This window comes from Grampus griseus, assembly GCF_964374135.1.
Source record: "Grampus griseus genome assembly, chromosome: 15".
Taxonomy (NCBI): domain Eukaryota; kingdom Metazoa; phylum Chordata; class Mammalia; order Artiodactyla; family Delphinidae; genus Grampus; species Grampus griseus.
Genome location: NC_139009.1, coordinates 14,522,923 through 14,545,497, shown reverse-complemented (window position 1 = coordinate 14,545,497; position 22,575 = coordinate 14,522,923). Strand labels below are relative to the sequence as shown.

At 36.4% G+C, this 22,575-nt stretch overlaps 2 protein-coding genes across 3 annotated transcripts in view; both read left to right on the top strand.

Moving 5' to 3' along the window:
- Positions 1-7,694, top strand: part of WDR35 (WD repeat domain 35) — a gene marked incomplete at its 3' end in the record, with an annotated part of 59,159 nt that extends 51,465 nt beyond the window's left edge. For both annotated transcript variants that reach the window (XM_082672524.1, XM_082672525.1), the window contains 6 exons: positions 564-674; positions 1,591-1,755; positions 2,737-2,877; positions 3,548-3,704; positions 7,004-7,244; positions 7,544-7,694. In XM_082672524.1, coding sequence (XP_082528650.1) covers positions 564-674; positions 1,591-1,755; positions 2,737-2,877; positions 3,548-3,704; positions 7,004-7,244; positions 7,544-7,694 — 966 coding nt within the window. The remainder of the gene's footprint in view (positions 1-563; positions 675-1,590; positions 1,756-2,736; positions 2,878-3,547; positions 3,705-7,003; positions 7,245-7,543) is intronic.
- Positions 7,695-14,115: 6,421 nt separating this feature from the next.
- TTC32 (tetratricopeptide repeat domain 32) lies at positions 14,116-20,257 on the top strand. The gene is made up of 3 exons (XM_082672530.1): positions 14,116-14,607; positions 19,017-19,183; positions 19,927-20,257. Exons 1-3 carry the CDS (start codon positions 14,456-14,458, stop codon positions 20,052-20,054), a joined length of 447 nt encoding a protein of 148 aa, XP_082528656.1. The 5' UTR covers positions 14,116-14,455; the 3' UTR covers positions 20,055-20,257.
- Positions 20,258-22,575: the final 2,318 nt, after the last annotated feature.

The following is a 22,575-nucleotide window of genomic DNA, read 5'->3' as shown; positions in this document are numbered from 1 at the left end:
TAAGAAAGAAAAAAAAGTGATATTCTGAAGATGGGAAGTACAGCCCAAGGAGTGTGATCAGTGGTTGTTGTGGTTCTCCTCCTCTGTTTTTGGTCCAGCTTCCCGAACTGATGAATGGCCAACTTGTCTGGGGCATTGCTTTATAGAGGGATTTGAGAGCCCTCTGAGTGTCAGGTTTCCCTTAAACCTCTAATTAATGATCGACATTGAGTATAACATCAATTGCCTTAAAGGGTTTTTTTTACTTGCTAGCGTGGGGTTTGTTTTGGAGCTTGGTATTTCTGTAAGCTAGCTACTGCACTGAGAGAAGGTAAGAGTGCAGTATCTTCAAAACCTGGTTGAAAATAAGATCTGTGCTGTGAGCCAGTGAAGCCCAGATTTTATAAAAAGTGATGTTTTAGCATCTCTTCTGGTTTGTAGCCCCTGCCCCTACGTCCATTTAAAAGAAAAATTACTGTAGCCACCAGAAAATGTAATATTCTTATGTCCCTATGGAGTTTTATAAGTTAAAATATAAGTGATTTCCTTGTTCTATGAGATCGATAGTATTATTTTATCCACAGGAAGTAGCACAAATGTTTGTGAGAGCTGGAATGTGTGAACAAGCAGTGACTGCGTTTTTGAAATGTAATCAACCAAAGGCAGCAGTGGATACCTGTGTACATCTCAACCGAGTAAGGAACTGAAAATTAAAGTCACCCATAGTGATGCTTTAAAGACTGTTGCCTGTAAGGGTTGGAGAGCTTGAGATGGATTTTGTGAAGGGAGCCAGATAGTCTCTTACTTAGTTGAGGACTGAGAAAATGTTGGAATTTGCATTTACCTCTTGAAATGCTACCATTAAGGGAGACCCGCTCATAACTAACTCAGTATGGGAACCTGAACAAACCCTGTGCTTTTAGTCTGGCAAGTTTTTGTCTGGAAGTAATTTCATAATTTTCTGCATTTTATTAGGCTTGGGTTTTGTTTCCAAAGAAGGACCAGTTAATGGTCATTGCAAGAGGAAGGAATTGAGTTACTTTATCAGTATTTATTTTGGCAAATCTATTTTCCTTTCCCCTTATAGAAAACACATATTTGATACTTTTAAGAGCTGGAATTTAACTAAAATTAAAATGCAGAATTGTTGAAATTGTTGACTATCAATGTATTCTTTTAAGTATTTTCTTGAAGTATTTTATAAAGCTCCATTTGCTTTATAAAAATAACTTTTAAATGTTAAATCTGATAGGACATTTTCTTAACTGAAATTGTGTATTTTTTTCTATAAACAAATGTATCTTTTTCTTGCTCATAGTTTGTGCAAAATTAGAATTATAAGATTAATGTGATTATAAACTTTGATGCTTTCTTTTTCAGATGTACTTCTTAAGCAAATCAGTCTCAGATCATTTGATTATTTTGACATGTTTGACTCCTAAAATTTATAATTGCTCTGATTTTAAGTGATTTTTAAAAACATATACCAGTTTTTTATTTTGATATAGTGTTATTTATTATTATAAACTTAAAGCTTTATTGTATGTATTTTAAGACATATCTGACTATAAATGCTTGGGTAATTGTATGCTATATATATTTTTTCCCCAGTGGAACAAAGCTGTTGAATTGGCTAAAAGTCATAATATGAAAGAAATTGGTTCCCTGTTAGCGAGGTATGCATCTCATTTATTGGAAAAGAATAAAATTCTTGATGCCATAGAACTCTATCGGAAAGCCAGTTACTTTTATGATGCTGCTAAGCTGATGTTTAAGGTAATGTAATAATCTTGGTGAGTATTTGGCTTGTTCTAGTTACCAATGTTTTCTTATAACTCAAGGATACATTTTCCGTTTTTTGGAAACAAATATTTGTTATAGCAAAATCCCTCTCATTTATTACTGCTATAACTATGTGTTATCTTAGTATTATTACATTTTACTAAAAAGGCTGTTTATTACTTTTAGCACCTTATTGATGCTTAAGCAGTTTTATATTTACTTAATACCGAAGTTAACAGGGAATTATAGAATTTTCAGGGACCATAAAGTACAAATTCCCTTAACTGGAATTTAAATCCTGATGATAACAAAACTTTAAGTCCTTTTAAATGTGCAAGTTTTAAAGACATTACACTTTTTTTTTTATTTAAGAAAGATTTTATTATATATCACTTTTTTTTTATACAGCAGGTTCTTATTAGTTATCTATTTTATACATATTAGTGTATATATGTCAATCCCAATCTCGACGTTACACTTTTCATAGTATGCATTTGGAGGGAACGTGACTAGTAACAGTATTAATGTATGCAAATTTTACATTCTAGTCTATACTTTTCCCATTTGATTTAATGACAAAGGAAAAATTTCCCTCCGAATCATTTAAAAAAATTTAAATTTCTGAAGGATATACCATGTTAAAGCCATCTTATCTCTGGGTACTTGGAACATTATTTTAAAAATCTCTTTGTTATATAAAATACTAGCCACTCTATGAAAGCTTTCTTCATTTTGATTTAATTATTTATCAGCATCTGTTATTTTCTTAAATTGTTTTGAGTTATAACTCTAATGGCTAAATACTAAAGAAAGAACTAAGTACTTATCAGTACTATGGAAAAGAAAATGAGTGGTATTTATATTCCACCCTACTGACTTTCCTCCTGTTTTTAGAGAATCGTATTTCAGAAATGATAATATTTGTACAAGTATAGATTGAGAAATATTTTCCCCCAATTCTTTAAATGTTTAAAGATTGCAGATGAAGAGGCAAAGAAAAGAACTAAACCTTTACGTGTTAAGAAGCTCTATGTACTATCAGCTTTACTTATAGAGCAGTACCATGAGCAAATGAAAAATGCCCAGCGAGGAAAAGTTAAAGGAAAGAGCTCAGAGGTAAGGTAGAACATTAAGTAACATTAAGTCATCTGAAGTGTTTAAGGAAAAAAGAACTATCAAACTTCTCTTTATGGACAGGCCATTTAATTTACTTGTTTGCATTTATTTTCTTAAATGATATGAGGAAAAGGAATGACTGATTTGGAATTACTGCTCACATTTAGACATTTCAACTTGGAAATATTGAAAATTATATTTTTTTACTAATCTGTAATCTTTGCTTAAATTCCTTACTTGGTAAATCCTTTCTAATCAGTGAGTTTTAAAAACTTTCCTAGAATATATATATTATTTTAATGTACAGATAAGCCTTACATTAACTTAAAGTTTAATCAATTCTATTTAAAAATTTGATGTTACTATGGGGAGGAGAGTTCTTTCACAATGTACCCGTATACAAATCACCACGAAGTGCACTTTAAATATCTTACAATTTGATTTGTCAATTATACCCCAATAAAACTGAAGAAAAACTTTGATCATATCACTTTAACAAAATGTGAGTTATAATGGAGACATTAAGTCTGTAGTGACAGTTTTATAATGATAAAATCTGCTAACTGAGCTATTTTAATGTATTGATATACCAGTTTCAGAAATCATCTCTATTGGAAGGACCATTGTTAGGGTTGTGCTGACAGAAAAAGTGGGTCTGCTTTACTTGTAGGCCACTTCTGCTTTGGCTGGTTTGCTGGAAGAAGAAGTTCTGTCTACAACTAGTCGTTTCACAGATAATGCTTGGAGAGGGGCTGAGGCTTACCACTTCTTCATACTGGCGCAGAGGCAGCTCTACGAGGGCTATGTTGACAATGCATTGAAGACAGGTGGGCATATTACCTAATGTATATAACATGTCTCAAAAATCATAAATTGTAGATGAAGGGCTAGCTCCTTCAAGGTGCCCTTATATTGATTTCAAATAACACTTTTTTTCTGTGGATTTATTTTCATATATTTGAGATTTGCTGTTTATGATCTGTTTTTCACATTCCCTTTTGAAGTTCTTTTTATTTTTTAATACATGGAAAGCAATATATACGGTTCACAGAAAAACCAGAAGTTTGAGATAAGCAAAAAGAACATTTATAGCATTCACTATCACTTAAACACTTAATAGCCCAGTTCATATCCTTGTGTGTGTGTGTGTGTGTATGTGTGTGTGTATATATATATATAAAATATAAACTATAAATAGTTACATATTTAATATCTGTAATATGTATTACATTATGTATAATAATTATATAAAATATATATTTAAATAAAAATAAGTATATATATTTAGAAATAATTTGTTTTTTAAAATATTGAGAGTATAACAAACCATACTTTTGTGTACTTTTAAAAAAACATAATGATATGTTGTAAAATATTTCGATATTAGTAGATAGATTTCTATAGCATTTAACTGTATGTTAAATGTTTTTTATAAAATTGATACTTACATAACAATTTCAACCAAAACAGAAAAAAATCAAAAAAGGTAAAATAATCTTATAATTCAGAGATAATCATTGCTAACATTTGGGTGAACCTCCTTTTAGACATTTTTTCCAAGCCTATAAAATTGTATACAGTTTTATTTAAAATAATATCACACAATGTATGTTGCTCCTGAGTTTGATTTTTACCCTCAACAGTATATTGCAGTTATCTTTCTACATTGATAAATGTAGATCTATGTTGTCATTTTTAATACCTATATAATGTGCCATCGTATTTATGTACTATAATTTATAGAAGGTTATTTACATGTAGTATCAGGATCTTCATTTCTGGATTAACAATATCTTCAAGTTTAGATAGGTTAACTCCAAAAGAGCATAGTTATGAGAATTATGTTATAAACCAAAGCATATGAATGACTAAATCGTTACAGCGCTTTCAGATGGGCCATGACAGCATTGCCGGCACTGTCACCACCCACCCTGGGTCACATTGGTTGGGCCACTGTGAAATAGCCATCACCAGCACACATCATACCCCAATACATCATCAATCTATAGTACAATGGCATCATCTTTAAAAGAAACCTTCTTAGAGAAATTCTTTTATTTGAATGTTTCTGGAATTCTATAGTGATGACTTTTCTTTTTCTTTATTCATTTTTTTGTAAGAGCTCTTTAGAAATTATATATAGCAACCCTCTGTCATATCTGTTGATTTTCCCTGGCATTTATAAGTTACAATTACTTAACCTCTCTAAGCTTCAGTTTCTTTTTGTGAAAAGTAGGGTTAATAGGATCTTCTTCATAGGGTTGTTTTGAGGATTAAGTGAGAAATTTATGAAAAGAAAATTTACTTATTATAGTGCCTGGATATTGTGAGCCCTCGAGAAGTGGTAGTCATGATGATGATATTGACAGTGGCTTTTTACATAGTCCTATCAATCAGTCTTGATAGGGGTCATGCTCAGGAAGTCCTTTACTTCAAGGTTATTAAATATTGTATTTTATTTTAACTTCTTAGTTATTCCAAAACCATTTATTAAAAACTTATTCATCCCTCATGGATTTGAAATTCTACCTTTATGAAACTAAATTCACACATTTTGTTAATCTCTTCCTAGGCTGTTATTTTCTAGACATGGACCTCTGTGTCTGTACTTCCTCTTATTTACCTTACTTTTACATTTTAATATCTGGAATTTCTGTTATCCTTCATTCCTCTTCCTTTATGAAAAACATTTTGGGTATTTGCTTGCATTTGTTCGTTCAGATTAACTTTAGAATCTTTTTGAAGGTGGGAAGAGTTTCAGTGAAGTCCTAGTGGATTTTGAATTAGAATTGCATTAATTTAATGTATTAATATTGGGATCATTGATATATTTATAATATTGAGTTTTCTCATCCAGAAACATCAATTTTTAAAAACGTTTTGTATATCTGTGTTTCTCTCTAAAGTTCTATAGTTTTATTGTATTTTCTGTACATTTCTTTTGTAGCTGATTCCTGTTTTTGTCATTGTTAGCACTGGGGAATGTACCTTTTTTTTCTAATTGATTATCAGCTATACATAGGAATCATTTTTATTTTTGTATGTTTATAACTTACCTTCATTGAATTTTAACTGATTAATATGTGATATAAGTTATGCACTGTTTAAAATAGTTGTATTTTTTATAATTTATGCACAGTATCTAGACTTACTATATTACAAGATCAGTTGGACTTTTAACTTGAGATTCTTTACCTACTGGGTGAAGGTATCCATATGCTTTAATATGGTTGTCGTTCAGTGATAAAATGATCTGAAACAATGTGTACTCTGTAAATTATTTCCTGTGAGCCTGTGAAATTAGAGGGTATGTTTTATTGTAACTCAATGAATTTCCTTTTTGTAAATTTCTTCCACTGAACTTTGTTGTAAACACTTGACCCCAGCACCAGTTTATAGGAATCTAGTTGTAAAATACATGATTATGTTGTTTTAAATTGTTTTGTGAAATTTCCAATATCATACTATAACAAGATATTTTTAAGATTGCAAGGTCTAGAGAATAAAAAGATACAATTTGGTTACCAATCTGATATTAATTGTGCAGTACATTTTTAAGAAAGAGATTATATCTCCAGCATAGAAAAATTGAAAATAAGGTATGGTAGCTGGCAAAATAAATTGTCTGAACTGACAACTTACAGTCTCATTTTCACTTCTTTTTTTCTCAAAGTTCTATTGTTTCAGTAAGACAAACAAAAGCAATAATCTGTTCAAAGAAACACAAAGAGAAAACATATGATTTCATGCTTTGCTTTTTTAACAAAAAGAAACATGATATCTTGAGAATCCACAGAAATTCTAACATATTTATATGCAACAAAAGATGGGTGTTTTGACACCAATTATTTTTGGTCTGTGTATATATTTCTAAGTGGCACAGCCATGTGCATCATTCGATGATGGTTATTTTTATAGGCCCTGAGCTGTTAGCTGGAGTTACAGAATGTGGAGATCATGGAGCCTCCTTCCTCCTACTTGTTCTCTGGGCACCTACCATTGTTTTCTTTAAGCTTGCTAAAGTTCATGTAGGTTAAACTGAAACAGCTTAACGTAGATTTTTTCCCATGCACGTTCAAGATACCATGATTGCTTTAAAAAATCCAAATTGTCTTCTCTTTCCTAGCTCTTCACCTGAGAGACTATGAAGACATCATCCCTGCCATTGAGATCTACTCTCTGTTAGCACTCTGTGCGTGTGCCAGTAGGGCTTTTGGCACTTGTTCAAAAGCTTTTATTAAACTTGAGTCTTTAGAGACCCTCAGTTCGGAACAGAAACAGCAATATGAAAATCTTGCTCTAGAAATCTTCACCAAACATACTCCAAAAGATAACAGAAAAACTGAATTGGACAGCCTTCTTGAAGGGTAGGCTAAATGTAACTAGTAGATGTCATTCTATAACACCTTACTAGAAGCTTGGATTTTTATATCTAAATAGTGTAATATAATAATTAAAGCACTAAATTTTGAAGTAATCTACCTTAACATTATACCCTATTTAATTTACTCTTATAAGTGTATTAATACTTGATTTTCTCATTGTAAGGAAAGTTTTTTATTTGAAACTTATCTTGAAATGCTTTTCATTCTTCATTTTTTGTAGTGTAATGAAGTTTTGAGGAATTAGAAGTTTCAAAGTATAATTGTCCCCTCTTATTTTACAGAGGGGAAGGGAAGCTGCCGACATGTGTTGCCACAGGAAACCCGGTCACTGAATATCAATTCTGGACATGCAGTGTGTGCAAGCACTGTGTCCTGGCTCAGGAAATAAGTAACTATAACTTCTGTCCCTTATGCCATAGTGCAGTGGGATGAAGAAATGACAAACTGCATATATAATAGGAGTGTTTATATAACAATGTTGAATTTATGTAAATAAGCATCATTATTTCAGTTGTCTTTTTATAAAAAATTCTATATATATATAAAATACATAATATATACATATATAAAATTTTGTGTAAAAATACAACCATGAAATAATGATGCTGATTGTCATATAAATGTATGGCAATGGACCATATTATCTGCCTGTCTGTCTTATTTATCTATCTATCTATCTATTTATCTATCTTGTGATTGGTTATATGATACTATGGAAATATTCCAAATAAGAAAATTTTTCTCACAGTGTCACGGTTACTAGCAGGGAGGGGTGGGGGAAACATGGGAATGGGGCAAAGTTGAATTTAGGGAACTGACATAACCTGTATTAGACGGAGGTTAAACAGTTGTAATACCAAAATGAGCACTGTCTCTAGCTGTGTTTAATTAAATAAGCATTGAAAGTCTTCTCTATTTTATTTTCAGAAGTGAAGAGAAGGCATTTTAAGACATAGATTTTTACAATTTGAATTGTTTCTAATAGCTTAATTTTTACATAGCTTGTCCTTTTTAATCTACCCTTTTAGTTTCATCTAAGAGATGACATTTGGTACTTTACTCTTCATGTTATTGTGCCAAACACTTAGCTGAATTTATAATGATATACATTTATACAAAAACATCTAGTTTGTAGCTGCAGTTTTACTTGAAACATTGTCACCAAGCTGGATCCTTTCTTTAAACAACTCTTGGGTTGTGGGGAGTGATTCTCAATATGCATCTGTTTTGACTTACTGTCATTAATTAAAAAAAAAAAATTGTAATCAGTAATGGGTAATTTCTTACCTATTTTATATAGCTAATAATATTCTCCATTTCTCACGATCTTACTTCCTCTCATTTTATGGTTTCAGGCCAGACTTAAGCACTATTCCGTCAAGATTATTTGCTGAAGTTTGGTTGATATTTAGCAGAGGCAACAAAGAGAAATATGCAAGGTTGTTATTGCAGCTTCAATACTTAGGTTAGTTAACTCTCTCAATGTGATATGTTTCTGGTCCTATAGAGCCAAGTTAAGCCTGATGCAGATGGAGAATAGTGAGCTATGAGAAGAAGTTTAGAGCTTAAATGAGCTCATAATAGATAGCAGGCTCCTGTCACTAAATAAAATGAGAAGACCAGAAATCTTCGAAGTCTCTGACTGTGTTCACGTGCCTTGTGGGAAGTTGCCTTGATATAATGGTAGCCTCCAAATACACTACCAAGCAAGGCATTCCAGAGGTCACGGAACAGAAAGGGTTACAAGCTCAAATCACATGGTTTATTGAATCAACTTGAAATATACAGTGAAGAACAAGGAGAAAGTGATGGGATAGATTAACACTGTTAGTATAGGATGCCGGTCAGGTAGAGAGAGCACAGTTCCTGATGCCTGAGTTGTAATCTGTTCTTATGCCCTGACTCTTACTCTGCCTCATCGCCTTCCCCCTGATAGTGTGGCTAGGAAGAGGACCAGAGCTGAGATTTGAGCCGGGGAACCCGATCAATGGAGTGTGCCCGAGGCCAGTGAGGCACATTTGCTCAATAGAAAAGGCAGTTTTACCTGGTCATAGCTGTAGGTGCCAGTGAGCCTGCTGAGCAGTTGTGGATTCAGTTGTATTTCCTGGGCAGAGGACAGACCAGAATAAGAGTCATCAGTGGGTAATTGAATTAAGACCTCCCGCGTATTGAGCACTTGGTAAGTCTTATGCATACCTAGTGTGCCGTGAATATTCAGTGCCTTGGTTGCCTTTTGTATTTTTAGTGCCTTGTCAATATTAGGTATAGTCACACATATATGCTCTATTTACTTTGTCTAACATGTCTCATAAGTTTCTAACTTATCTAAGTTTAAGACAGTGAATTTCATCTATCTCATTTGTTTTTGTCTGTAACAGAATGCAGTATTCCCCCAAATCAGAAAACAACATCCTAACTAAGATCTCAGCCCTAGGGAATATATCTCCTGTTGAACTTAATTACATCTTCCCACAAGACTTTCTCTTTTCAGGAATGAAACTATTCTCTGCTTCATCAATGAGAGAGAGGTTTTCAGGGATATAGGTTTAGGAATTCCTGCAGGACTGCATGTTCAGAGTTGTGATTCTTGGTCCATGGTCTAATGCCTGAATATCTCTTCTTTCCCTTTCTCATCCCAGAAATCAGCTGAGAACTCAAAGTTAGATTGTCATTCTCTAGCCCTTACTGTTACTTATTGATTACACTCCCATTTGCTTCAATTCCAAAATCAGCTGTTGACTCCTCAGACTTTTCCTAACATATCTTATGGGAACTCTCTTCTGGAGCCTTCTCATTTGCCACTGATTCCTTGCTACCTGAGTGCTAGAATTTTTCCTCCAACTAATTATTTCAGATAGATCCCGAGTTGTTGTCACTACTTCTTGTTCAGTTTAATCAAGAAACCAAAATCTCTAAAAACAACCTCTCATACCTTGTAGACCTAGATTATCACATATGTATATGTATGTATGTATGTATATATACTTATACACATACATATATCCACATGCATATACACATATATATGTGTGTGTGTGTGTGTGTATATATATATATATATATGTACACACACAGACATATCTTTCCGACTACTGTAAAAGCTTATGACTATTTGGGATTTATATCTGTGAATGTTTTAGGGATCTGCCGTAATGTCTTGGGGACAGACCTTTGTCCTCCTTGAAAATTGGTTTTATTCAACATGAAGGAAATTTCAGGATAACGACACCAACAAATTCTCCCCTGATTAAAGGGGCAGTGAGAAGCAAAATTGTCTATATACAACAAATACTTGGAGAGAATTTGGATAGACAGAATGAGGCAGTATATTGAAGACATTATAATAAAGGTTGTTCTCTTCTTGTAATAAACATGAGCTGACTCCCTTTAAGTAATGCTTTTCTTTATCGTAAAATTTGGCCTGAATTATGTTAAGTTTCAAAGTAGCATGGTAGGCCGAACTATTGAGATGATCGAAGTGATTGATAAAGCCATACAAATAAACAGTGTGCTAACAAGCAGCATAGCATTGTTGACCTGCTGTCATGCACAAATGCTAATTTTATTTTATATATGTATTATATATATATTACATACATGTTTTTGCTAACATACACTTTGAAATTATCTTTTTGTATTCTAAGAGCTGAGATCTTAGGTTTTATGTGGCATTAGTGAAAAAACATAAAAATAATAAATGTTGAGGTAAAAATTGTATTTATCCTGTTTTCTTTATCTATAACTCATGCTAACATGGTATTTGTCTTGTTTTGATGTAAATATTTTGATGGGGGTTGGGTCGAAGGGTATTGGGCTCCAGAGTGGATAAGGGGAGATAGGGACAGGAGATACAGTAGTTGTACAATATCACTTTTGCTACCTACAGGAAAACAACAACAATTTATTAAAGATACTAGGCAAATGTCTGATGACTGGAGGTTGCAGTGAATTACTCCTTAGAGATCATACAGAGTTCACATTTAGAAATGGGGAAACATTGTTTTCAGATTTTTAATGGAAAATCAAGAATACCTAATTTGATGATGTTATAGCTCCAAAATATTGCTACGGAGTTTCTAAAATGAAAATCGCAATATTACGTTGCCCCCTACTGCCTACTCTTATCATTTTCTCAGTTCGTTTTTTAAAAGAAATTAACACTGTTTTTAAAAAATAATAAATTTATTTATTTATTTATTGGCTGCATTGGGCCTTCGTTGCTGCACGCGGGCTTTCTCTAGTTGCAGCGAGTGGGGGCTACTCGTCGTTGCGGTGCACGGGCTTCTCATTGCGGGGGCTTCTCTTGTTGTGGAGCACGGGCTCTAGGCGTGCGGGCTTCAGTAGTTGTGGCTCACAGGCTCTACAGCACAGCTCAGTAGTTGTGGCGCACGGGCTTAGTTGCTCCGCAGCATGTGGGATTTTCGTGGACCAGGGCTGGAACCCATGTCCCCTGCATTGGCAGGTGGATTCTTGACCACTGTGCCACCAGGGAAGTCCCACTTACTGGTTTTTGAGTATAAAACTAACATATGTTCATGTGAGAAAATTTCAAAAGTACATAAAGAGTATAGATGAGAAAGTAAAAATAGTCTTAATAACCTTTTTAAAAATAAAAGGCATTAATTTATATTTCAGTTGAATTTAGGAGAAGAAAAAAATGAGGTGAAATGGGAATTCCCTTGTGGTTCAGTGGTTAGGACTCCACGCTTTCACTGTCAAGGGTGCAGGTTCGATCCCTGGTAGGGGAACTAAAATCCCGCAAGCCCCGCTGTGTGGCCGGAAAAAAAAAAAAAAGAGGTGAAACTGAAGAAATTGCTGTTCTGTAAGTTTTCTTCATAATAAGAGCTCTTTGTTTTTAAGAGATTTCTCAAAAATTAAAAGAAAAAGTAGACATTAGAGTTTCTATTTTATTTACTCATTTCTTATTTGGCACAGTTTAAATTTCTAGTTAGTAAAATATAGAGGAATTTAGAGAAAAATGGGAAACCTCTACATACCCACTATAATAGCTAGAATTGAAACTGACAAATGTTGGGGAAGATATGGAGTAATTGAAACCCTCATACATTGCTGGGGGAAATGCAGAGCAGTACACCCACTCTGGAAAAGTTGAGTTCTAGAAGTTCTCTATATATTCTGGAAATATATATGTATAGTGTATGTGTGTGTATACACGTACTTTTAAATTTTATTTATTTATTTTTACTATCCCAGTCAGTGACAGGGAAACCTTACTGAGGCCCCTAGCCATGGGGCTCAGGCAGGGGGCTGCCCTGCAGAGGAAGGAGGACCTCGTGGAGGAGTCTTATTTGACTTTCTTCTCAGGGCACAGGCTGTTGTGGTGGCCACACTTCTTGAGGCAGATGACGGTGTGGGGTTAAAGGCAAGCATGACTCTTTCAGCAGATCATCTTATAGTTGTATTGCTGGCTGAGCTGGCTGAGGGAAGTCTTGATGATGCCACCCTGCAGGCAAAGCACCGAGTGCAGGTGGACTGTGTGGAAGCTGGGCAAGAGAGTCGGAGAGGGACAGCAACTGAGCCTGGGCCCAGCAGCTCAGTCACGGGGCAGGGCCCTCCAGTGTCCTGTAGACCAGCGCTTCCCAAGTGTGATGGAGACGCCATGTCAGATCCCTTCGTCCTGTGAGTAGATGGACACACCAGCCCAAACCTGCTCCACAGAACCTCCATCTTTGCATTTCACACCCGTATCAGATACATGATTTGCAGATATTTTCTCTTACTCTCTGGGTTATTTACTTTGTTGATAGTCTTTTAATGCACAAAAGGTTTTACTTTTCATAAAGTCCAGTTTATTTTTTCTTTTGTTCCCTGTCTTTTTGGTGTCATAGCCAAGAAATCATTGCCAAATCCAATGTCATGAAGCTTTTGCTTTATGTTTTCTTCTAAGAATTTTTAATCTTTAGCTCTTACGTTTAGGTCTTTAGTCCATTTTGAGTGAATTTTCTAATATGCTATTTAGGTCCCACTTCCTTCTTTTGCATGTGGATATCCAGTTTTCCCACCACCATTTATGGAAAAGACTGTCTTTATGCCAATACCACACTCTTGATTACTGTGCTTTAGTAAGTTTTGAAATCAGGATGTGTAAGTCCTCCAGCTTTGTTATTTTTCAAGATAGTTTTGGCTATTTGGAATCCCTTGAAATTTCTTATGATTTCTAGGATGGAGTTTTATATTTCTGTAAAAACATCATTGGGATTTTGATAGGGATTCCATTGAATCTGTAGATTGCTTTAGTACGAACATGGTTTGTCTATTTATGGCTTTCTTTCATCAATGTTTTGTAGTTTTCATCTAACCAAGTCTTTCATCTCCTTGGTTAATTCCTAAGTATTTTATTCTTTTTAATGCTATGTTAAATGGAATTGTTCTCTCAGGACTGTTCATTTCACGTAATTTTTACTTGGATTAAACATATTGTGTTTAATACATTACTACATGGGTTTCCCTTTGGCATAAAGGGCCTGGCAATGCAAACTGACATCCTCGAGCCCAGACTATTAACACAAAATACTATTCAATTAATCCTTACACTATTCTAGAAGTTCAAAAAGGTTGAGAAGTTTGCAGTCTAGAGCCTTGGAGTTAATAAATGGTAGTGTTTGAAACTGGACTCAGGTCCATGTGACAACTAAGCTCATGGGATTTCGACATAAAATGTCTCAGTGTAACCACAGCCTACTTAGAACAACCTCTAGCAGGTGGACGCAGGAACCGGAAAAGTGCTACAACAAATCCGTGGGTCCTTTAGCCATTCATAAAACAAACCTACATCTTTTCCGCTTCCGGCACCGCCCCCCTGCCCCCACCATTCACTGTAACAAAGGGCAAACTCCTTGCAACATGTAACCACGGACTTGGAAACCAGTTTGGGACTATCGATCTACTGCTTTTCTGGAGACAGGTAGGCGAGACCAGCAGTAACAAGAGAACTGCACTTCACAGGGGTCTGTCTGCCCAAGCTTTCCTGAAGCACCTGCGCTCGCCACCAGCAGCGTCATTAATCCCGCGAGACGACGGGTCCGCGGAAGGCACAAAATTCCCCCTTTTCTAGAGCCCAGGTTTTTGCCGTCAAGTTAAATTCCGGGGTGCGGAAGTAGCTTTGTCGTGCCGCCTCTAATCGCTCAGAAATCAACCCCAGTTCTACAGGGAAAGCTAGGCCTCCGACCGCTATGGAAGGGCAGCAAGGGCAAGAAAAGCTCGCGACCCTAGCGCTTGCCCAAGCTCATTTCCAGAAGGGCGAGTACGCGGAGGCCGAAGCGCTGTACTCCGCTTACGTTCGCCAGTACGCCTGTGCGGCCTCCGAGGGAGAGGCGTCCGGGAGGTAAGTATCGCGAGAAGTGGGCACAGCGGGACCTCGGCAAGGTGGGCGGCAGGGTCCGTCTAGTCTGGTTTTCGGCTACCCGAGCTCACCGGCGCAGCGGGCAGACGTTTGTCTTTCCAGAAAGGCAGTGAGGGAGCATCCTAGAGCGCAGCCCTCGGCGCGTTCCTCTGGGACACCCATGAAGGTGTCCGGACACCGGGGCGCCGGCTGCCTTTCACCTCGAGTGTCCCCATTCTATGTTACTCTGATCCAGAGTCTTAGAGCGAGACCTGGTGAGGGCGAGGTGCCGTGGGGGCCACGCTAGCACACAGTACCGCAACTCCACGACATCACAGCAGGTGTTTTGTTTTTCACTGTGAAAAATTTAAATATATGGAAATGGTGTAATGAACCTCCAGGTAACCATCACAGGGCTTAAGCATTATCAGTTCATCCAGGGCATCATATTATTCATCCATTGATGTTTCAGAGTGCATTTCTAGATATTAAGGATTTAAAAAGGTGTAACCACAATATCATTAGCACATAATTGCTAATGTCAAGTTTTGGAATTTTCCTGGTTGATCAATAAAGGTTGTTTTGTTTTGTTTGCTTGTTTGGTTGGTTTTTAGCAGTTGGTTAAAGTCGGGTTGCACGTCAAGTCTTTTAGCCTTTAAGGCTCCCCTTCATTTTTTTGCCTTGCAGTTTATTTGGTGAGGAAACCAGGTCATGTGTCCTGAGAGTTTCCCGTATTTTGGATTTGCTGAATTCAACCCCCTGATGTCATTTAATATGGTCCTCTGTCTCCTACATTTCTTGTGAGTTGGTAGTTAAATCTTGAGGTTTGATCCAATTCAGATACAGAATTATGGTGAGAACACTATTGTAAGTGGTGTTGTGTCCTTCTGTCAGAGAACATGTAATGTCTTTTTTTGTGTGATGTTAGCAACCTTGATACCGACTAGGGTTCTTGGCCTTCCCCAATCAATAGAAACTGATGAGACTAGACAAGAAATTCCGGCAAGGCTTTCTTGGGGCCCCTGCTGCAGCGGGAGGGAGCAAACACAAGTAACAGATTCCCTTGCTCCCCGAGGAGGGGCGAGCTGGTTCCTTATAAGGGGTGAGGGGAGGGGGTGTGTCCGGGGTCCGGCTGGCCGGAGGGGTGGCTTAGGCGGTCTGCCCACCCCTTTGGGGGCGTTGAGTGCAGGGGGCATGCGCGATACCTTGCTTTTGCTCCCGACACCTTGTTTTTGCTCCCGGCTCTTCAGAAATGGCAGTTGGCGTTTGTTTTTGGTTTTGGTCTTGTATCTTGTCCATAATTTGCACCAACTTTTTAGTCCCGTATAGTTTCTTTGTATTTTGTTGCTCAAGGAGATGTTTGTCCAGGTGCAAGCGCTGCAGGTTTTGCCTTTGTTGTTCTTGTTGATTGTGTTGAGTGGTCCAGGATGAAAAAAGAAAGGGCAGCTGAATGAGCAGGTTTTTTGACAGTTCTGAGTTGTCTGCGCTATCACCCTCCTCTCCCCTCAAGGATTTGATTTTTCTTGACATGATGCCAGCTAGTCTTATCTGTATGAGGCTTATGATTCTTCTCCTGTTTGTTAAACTCACATGGAATTAAATCAGAAACATTTAGTGGCTTTCTTATTTCAGTCATACACCAGACTAATAGTTAATAGAAGTTTTGGGACAAGCAATAAGATGGTACCCACCCCCCCCAAAGTTAGTAATCATAGAAAATGTAGTTTTCTATTCTTGTTTCAAGCTCTATAAGCATAGACTTATCTAGTAGGTTAATTTTTTTTTATTTTTTAATTTTTTATTGAAGTATAGTTGCTGTACAATATTATATGTTACAGGTATACAATATAGTGATTCACAATTTTTAAAGGTTATACTCCATTTATAGCTATTATAAAATATTGGTTATATACCCTGTGTTGTACAATAATATATCCTTGTAGATTTTTTTTTTTTTTTTTTTCTCGGTACGCGGGCCTCTCACTGTTGTGGCCTCTCCCGTTGCGGAGCACAGGCTCCGGACGCCCAGGCTCAGCGGCCATGGCTCACAGGCCCAGCTGCTCTGCGGCATGTGGGATCCTACCAAACGGGGGCACGAACCCATGTCCCCTGCATCATCGGCAGGCAGACTCTCAACCACTGCGCCACCAGGGAAGCCCCCTTGTAGCTTATTTTATACCTAATATTTTGTACCTCTTAATCCCCCACCCCTGTATTGTCCCTTCCCCCTTCCCCACTGGTAACCACTAGTTTGTTCTCTATATCTGTGAGTCTGCTTCTTGTTTGTTATATTCACTAGTTTGTTATATTTTTTAGACTTATCTAGTAGGTTTCAAAAAGGATTCATCAGCAACAGGCATCGATGCCTCTAGTCTTCTTACTCCTCCTCCTTTTTTCATCTCAGCCTGAGAGCACAAATTTGTTGTGTGGCAAATGTAATTTCTGCCCCTTACCAGCATAGGAAAGAAAATCTGTGGAGGTTTAGCAGAAGGTTGCTCAGCATGCCTGCATGAGCCTTCTAATTTCCTTATAGTTCTGAAATTCTTCTAGGAACTCATGGTTAAACTGAATTCTGTCATTTCAACTTTCTTCCTTAAATATATCTTTTAGGGTTCGTTTATTTTTAAAACAATGGGTCAGTGAATCATTTTGAAACAGTATTCACAGTCTTTGTATGCCTGCCACTCTGAATGGTTTATAACGTTTTCTTTTAATATCCAAAAGTGCAGCCTTAGCCATAAACGTAATTTCCAATTTTTTTTTTCTTTGCTAAAGTTAGCAAGTGCAAAGAAAAAAAAAATCTACTTTTGGATTAGGTGACTTGGTTATATTCCATCCAAGTAAACACTATCATTACAAAATTCTCAGTATTAAAAAAATTTGGCTTTAACTGTTAGCCCATGTCTTTAAAATATGAAACGATTTCCATAGGGAGAGTAGGCTTTTAGAATTTGTTGTAATGAGATCTGATTCTAAATCAAACATTTGATGATCCTCTGATAATAAGACACTTATAACAAAGTTTTGAAGCTTAGAAATTTAATGACTAAAGCCTTACATTTTTCTTAATACTCTTTACTGGGCAGCAGTCCAGCTATATCATAACAGAGAGAGATAAGCGGAGCGTCCCTTCTTGTTCACTAGGATTTAACGGTGGTGCTGGCGGCATCTAGAAGTGTCCATGTACCCAGTCTCTCTCAGTCCTAGCTCACAGAAACAGACATTTTCTAAAGTTTCAGTGATTCCTTTCCATTGTTAGGAAACTTAAACTTGAAGGAGACCCCTAGGCTGTGAGTACCGCTCCTAACAGCAGTAATTACAGTCCCTGTCTGAGATCTCAAGGATCAAGATGTTAAGAGAAGTAACTTTTAATAACACTGACTGCGGTCACAAATATTTTCTGAGAACTAGACTTTGAACTGTGGAGTATAACAAAGAATGACAGCTGAGTTCAGCCTGCATCTTCCCTGTTTGGTTCAAATTTGAGAATCCTCTTTGAAAAAAAGAAAGGAAAACAGAATCATCTCTGACATGGAGCAGAGCCCACTGATATTCTCTGTGTACACGATTTGTCCAGCAGAGGCTGGCGTGTGTGTGTGTGTGTGTGTGTGTGTGTGTGTGTGTGTGCGTGTGTGTGTCCTGTTGAGCTGGTGGCTGGTCAGAGCTGCCTGGATGTCTAACCACTCACAGGAGGCTGCTCACTCAAAGCTCCTTGGACCACCTCTGGAGCCCTCAGATGCAGTGCCGTTTCTGCACACAGGACCCCCAGTGTGGACCAGAGCCATGATGTCCCACTAGCAGGAAGCCAGTCTGGCCTTGGGAAGGATACCTGCTGAGGCTGGAGGGAGGGCGATTCTGTCCCCAGAGAGCACTCCCTAGGGATCAGCGTGTTGATTTTTCACTTAGAGTTAACCTCTGTTTCTTTATTGGTGGAAAATGAGTTAAAATCTCAGTGTTTTGAGATCATTTAAAAATTTGAGGATAAAACTGATTCACTTTATGACAGGTCCGTAGCACACTTGAACTTCGGGCTGGCTTTCCCTCCTTGCTTCATTCAATTCTGAGCTGTCTTCTTTGCCTCACTGGCATGTGCTTTAGAAAATAAACATTTTCATATTATATTCAACAACACAAGTTGACAATGAACAGGGGCTTTGAACACACAGTAAAATGAATGTGCTTTTCAGATTGACATTGCAGTGCTATATAACCTTGCAAATGTAGAAACCAGGATTAAACAAAAATTGACTCCACTGCTTTATTTCCTTGCACTTTGTTTCTTCCGCTTGGTTTTTCAGTGTAGATACTGCATGTTATAGGCTATGAGTTTGACAACACCCGAAAGAGAATGAAAGGGGAAGCAAGAGGAATTTGGCAACACTGTGTTTTTAATGTGAACTTTTTGTTTAAAGCAAATGCAGCCCTGAGGATTTGGCTACTGCATATAACAACAGGGGGCAAATCAAGTACTTCAGGGTGGATTTTTATGAAGCCATGGATGACTACACATCTGCCATAGAAGTCCAACCCAATTTTGAAGTTCCATATTACAACAGAGGGTTGATACTATATAGGCTGGGTAAGGATCTTTTCCCCCCTTTTGTCTTTGACTGTATTCTGTGAATTCAGAGCTCTCAAACGTTGTAAAGCTAATGTAGCAATCATCCAGTGTGAAAGTGATGTGAAATTCAGGTTTAGAGCCTGGAGCAAAGGAAGCCACCTGAATTTATTTTAGGCTTTCAGTAGGTGTTACAGACCACAGCGGGGCACTGGGGTGGGAATTGGACCTGGGCACAGGAGTGAGAGTGATCCCATTACTTCGTGCCTCTGCATCCCCAGCTGCGAAATGAGGGTAATGCTTCTGATCCCCTGGGAAGCTTTTCTGAGTTAAAATCTTTGAAGGCATACAAGACAATATAAAGTGAAGGGGTTTTAGATTCTTGGACTAAAGGGACTGTTAGGATCGTTTCTCATTAAAGTGTTAAAAAGAATATTGATTTCCTGTTTCTTAATTTTACTGTAATTATATAAAATAGGTGATATGATTTTGTTGAAATTTTGTGATGATTTAGGCTATGTACCTGTTAAATCCCAGTACGTAAACCCATAACTAATTTTAAGTGTATTAATCTGTAAGGGTACACAAAGTTACTGTGATTCAAACATCCCTACATCATTATCAAGAGGAAAATATTCCTTTAGTAGGAGTGGTTGAAAGCTTGTAAATATAAAAGCAAAAGTATATGTATCCAAACTTTGCTATGAATAATATATAGAAGTACTCAGCGTTTTTTCTTTTCCATTTTTTGGGTTCTGGTACAGGATACTTTGATGATGCTTTGGAAGATTTCAAGAAAGTATTAGACTTAAATCCTGGATTTCAAGATGCTGTTTTGAGCTTAAAACAGACTATTCTAGACAAAAAAGAAAAGCAAAAAAGAAATTATTGAAAATTTTAACTTAGTTGAAATACTAACTCATGATCCACCTGGCATCTCATTGTCTTTAATTTAAAGCTGGTGTTAAGCTATTTTGATTTATATTTAAGATAAAGAGATTCATGCATCAGCACTGAAAGTTAAATGATGTACTTAAGGTAGTTAATTTCAGATTGAGTAACTATGTTGAGTGAGTATGCTTTTATGAAGTGTAAATAAGTAAAAAGAATGTATAATTGTATATTATTACAGTAAAATATTTAAAGAAATGTGTGGTGTTTTCTTCAGTAAAACTATTTATTTTGCTATTTTTTATTCCCAACTTTTTATTTAAAAAATCTTACCTCTACAGAAAATTGGAAGTATAGTACAATAAACACTTATAAACTTTTCACTGAGGTTCACCAGTTGTTAACATTGTGTCACATTTGCTTTTTCTCTATACTTAAATATATAACTTTTTACTGAGCCACTTGAAAATAAGTTGCGCAGATATCACAATACTTTACTCCTAAATATTTCAGCCTGCATTTTCTAAGAATAGAGACAGCCTTCTTTATAGCCACAATACCGTTATAATACCTAATAAAACTAATAATTCTGTAATATCATCCATACCCAGCCCATATTCGAATTCCCCAATTGTTTCCAAAATGTCTTGCGTAGATTTTTATTTCTGGATCTGGAGTCAATCAAGTTACACTGCATTTTGTTGTTAAGCCTCTTTGTGTTCTTTTAATCTACAATAGTCCCCTGCCCATTTTCTCCCCATGGTATTCACTTTGAGAGCAAAGCTATTTTATATAGCTAGGCTAGAGAGACATAACGTTTGGGCTTAAAAATAAACACATGTCTTGCATGAGAGCAATTTGAAAGAATTCAACTTACACTTGATTTTCTCTAGTAATCGTTGATAAGGTAGTTAAGATTTAAATATCGAGCATCGTTTTTTGTCTCTGGATAATGACACTAATAATCCCATCATCAACATTTACTGAATACTCACGATAAGCCAAGAACTGTTCACACTCTATGTAATAAATTGTGAGTGGAATGGGGGTGATTAGAGAGGTGAGAAACTGACAAAAAGCACTTAGTAAATAGAAGGCTTTTAAAAAATCTATTTTATTTGGGTGCTGCAACGCTCGATTAGGCTATGATGAAGCTTTCGAGAGCTGGGAAGGATTTGAAGGGAAAACGAGCCAGAGACACCATGTCTCACCTACATTTTTGTGTGTGGGTTTTTATTGTTGAGGTTTGGCTTTCAAAGATTCAGAGCCTGTATCTGGGGATCTCCCAAACTAGTTTATTATTGCTGTGGAAAAAAACTGTTCTGGGGTGGAAATTGCCCTAATCAGGAGAAAAGAGTATGTTTGCCCAGTGTCTCCAGAGGAGGGCTCAGCGTAACTACTGTGACCTTCTCAGATGCAATCACCATCATCACCCTTAAAAGGGTGTTTTGTTCCGTTTTGTTTTGTTTGAGTTTAAGTGATTTCATAAAGCAGAGGACGTAATTGCCTCGTTTGTAGTTCATAAATAATATCTGGCAAAATACATGAAGAATTTGGGCTGCAGGTGAATGAATATTAAAAGGAAATGAAGTTTGAAATGAAACTAAAATCTCTATTTCTGGAATGATTCACATTTTCCAATATGACTTATCTTATGTTGGAAATGTCTTTGAAAGAATTTATAAAGTTGCATTAAAATGTAGAAAAATTCCTCTTAAGATAACTTCTTTTAAAAACTTATTTTACAACTTATTAAAAAAATAAAATAAAAAGCAAAGTCCGTAGACCTTGGGAAGGTTTGAAGCCAGTCTGTCCTGAAAATCAAATACTTAAAAAATGCTTCGATAACTTTATTTTCTCTTGGCTTATGTTCTCTTTTTTTTACTCTTGACTGGGATCAGATGTAATATGAAAAAAAGCTTATTAAAAATTTAATTTGGTTTTGTAGGGCTTTATTATTCAACGTTTCTTCATCCTTTATCAGAAAAAAGTCACTCAAGTTCAGAATCAGCAATTGCTGATTTGGAACCCAGACACTTACTTACTTTTCTCAAGTTACCGGAAATAACTAAAGAATAATATATTTTCCTCATGTATTTTCTTCAAAACTTCCGACATTACACATTCAGATTCTAAATTTCTGATTGACTAATACCTTTGCTATCTGCCTTTTTAAAAAAAATTTTAAATATTGTTTTGATGTGGACCATTTTTAAAGTCTTTATTGAATTTGTGACAGTATTGCTTCTGTTTTATGTTTTGGTTTTTTGGCGGCGAGGCATGTGGGATCTGAACTCCCCGACCAGGGATCAAACCCGCAACCCCTGCATTGGAAGGGGAAGTCTTAACCATTGGACCACCAGGGAAGTCCTGCTATGTACCTTTTAAAAAAGACGTTATTTTATGTTTGCTGTTGTTTATATTTCCCACATTTCAGTACTTGTTGAGCTCTTTTTCTACTAGAAAAGTGCCCAAACTATATTGTTTTCCAGTTTTTTTCTCTCTACAAACAAGGCAGAAAA

Bases quoted from the DNA above. Each gene is read 5' to 3' on its own strand.
- TTC32 (XM_082672530.1), top strand. From the start codon at position 14,456: ATGGAAGGGCAGCAAGGGCAAGAAAAGCTCGCGACCCTAGCGCTTGCC. The intron at 14,608-19,016 runs GTAAGTATCGCG...TTTTGTTTAAAG, and splicing joins GAGGGAGAGGCGTCCGGGAG to CAAATGCAGCCCTGAGGATT. The intron at 19,184-19,926 runs GTAAGGATCTTT...GTTCTGGTACAG, and splicing joins GTTGATACTATATAGGCTGG to GATACTTTGATGATGCTTTG.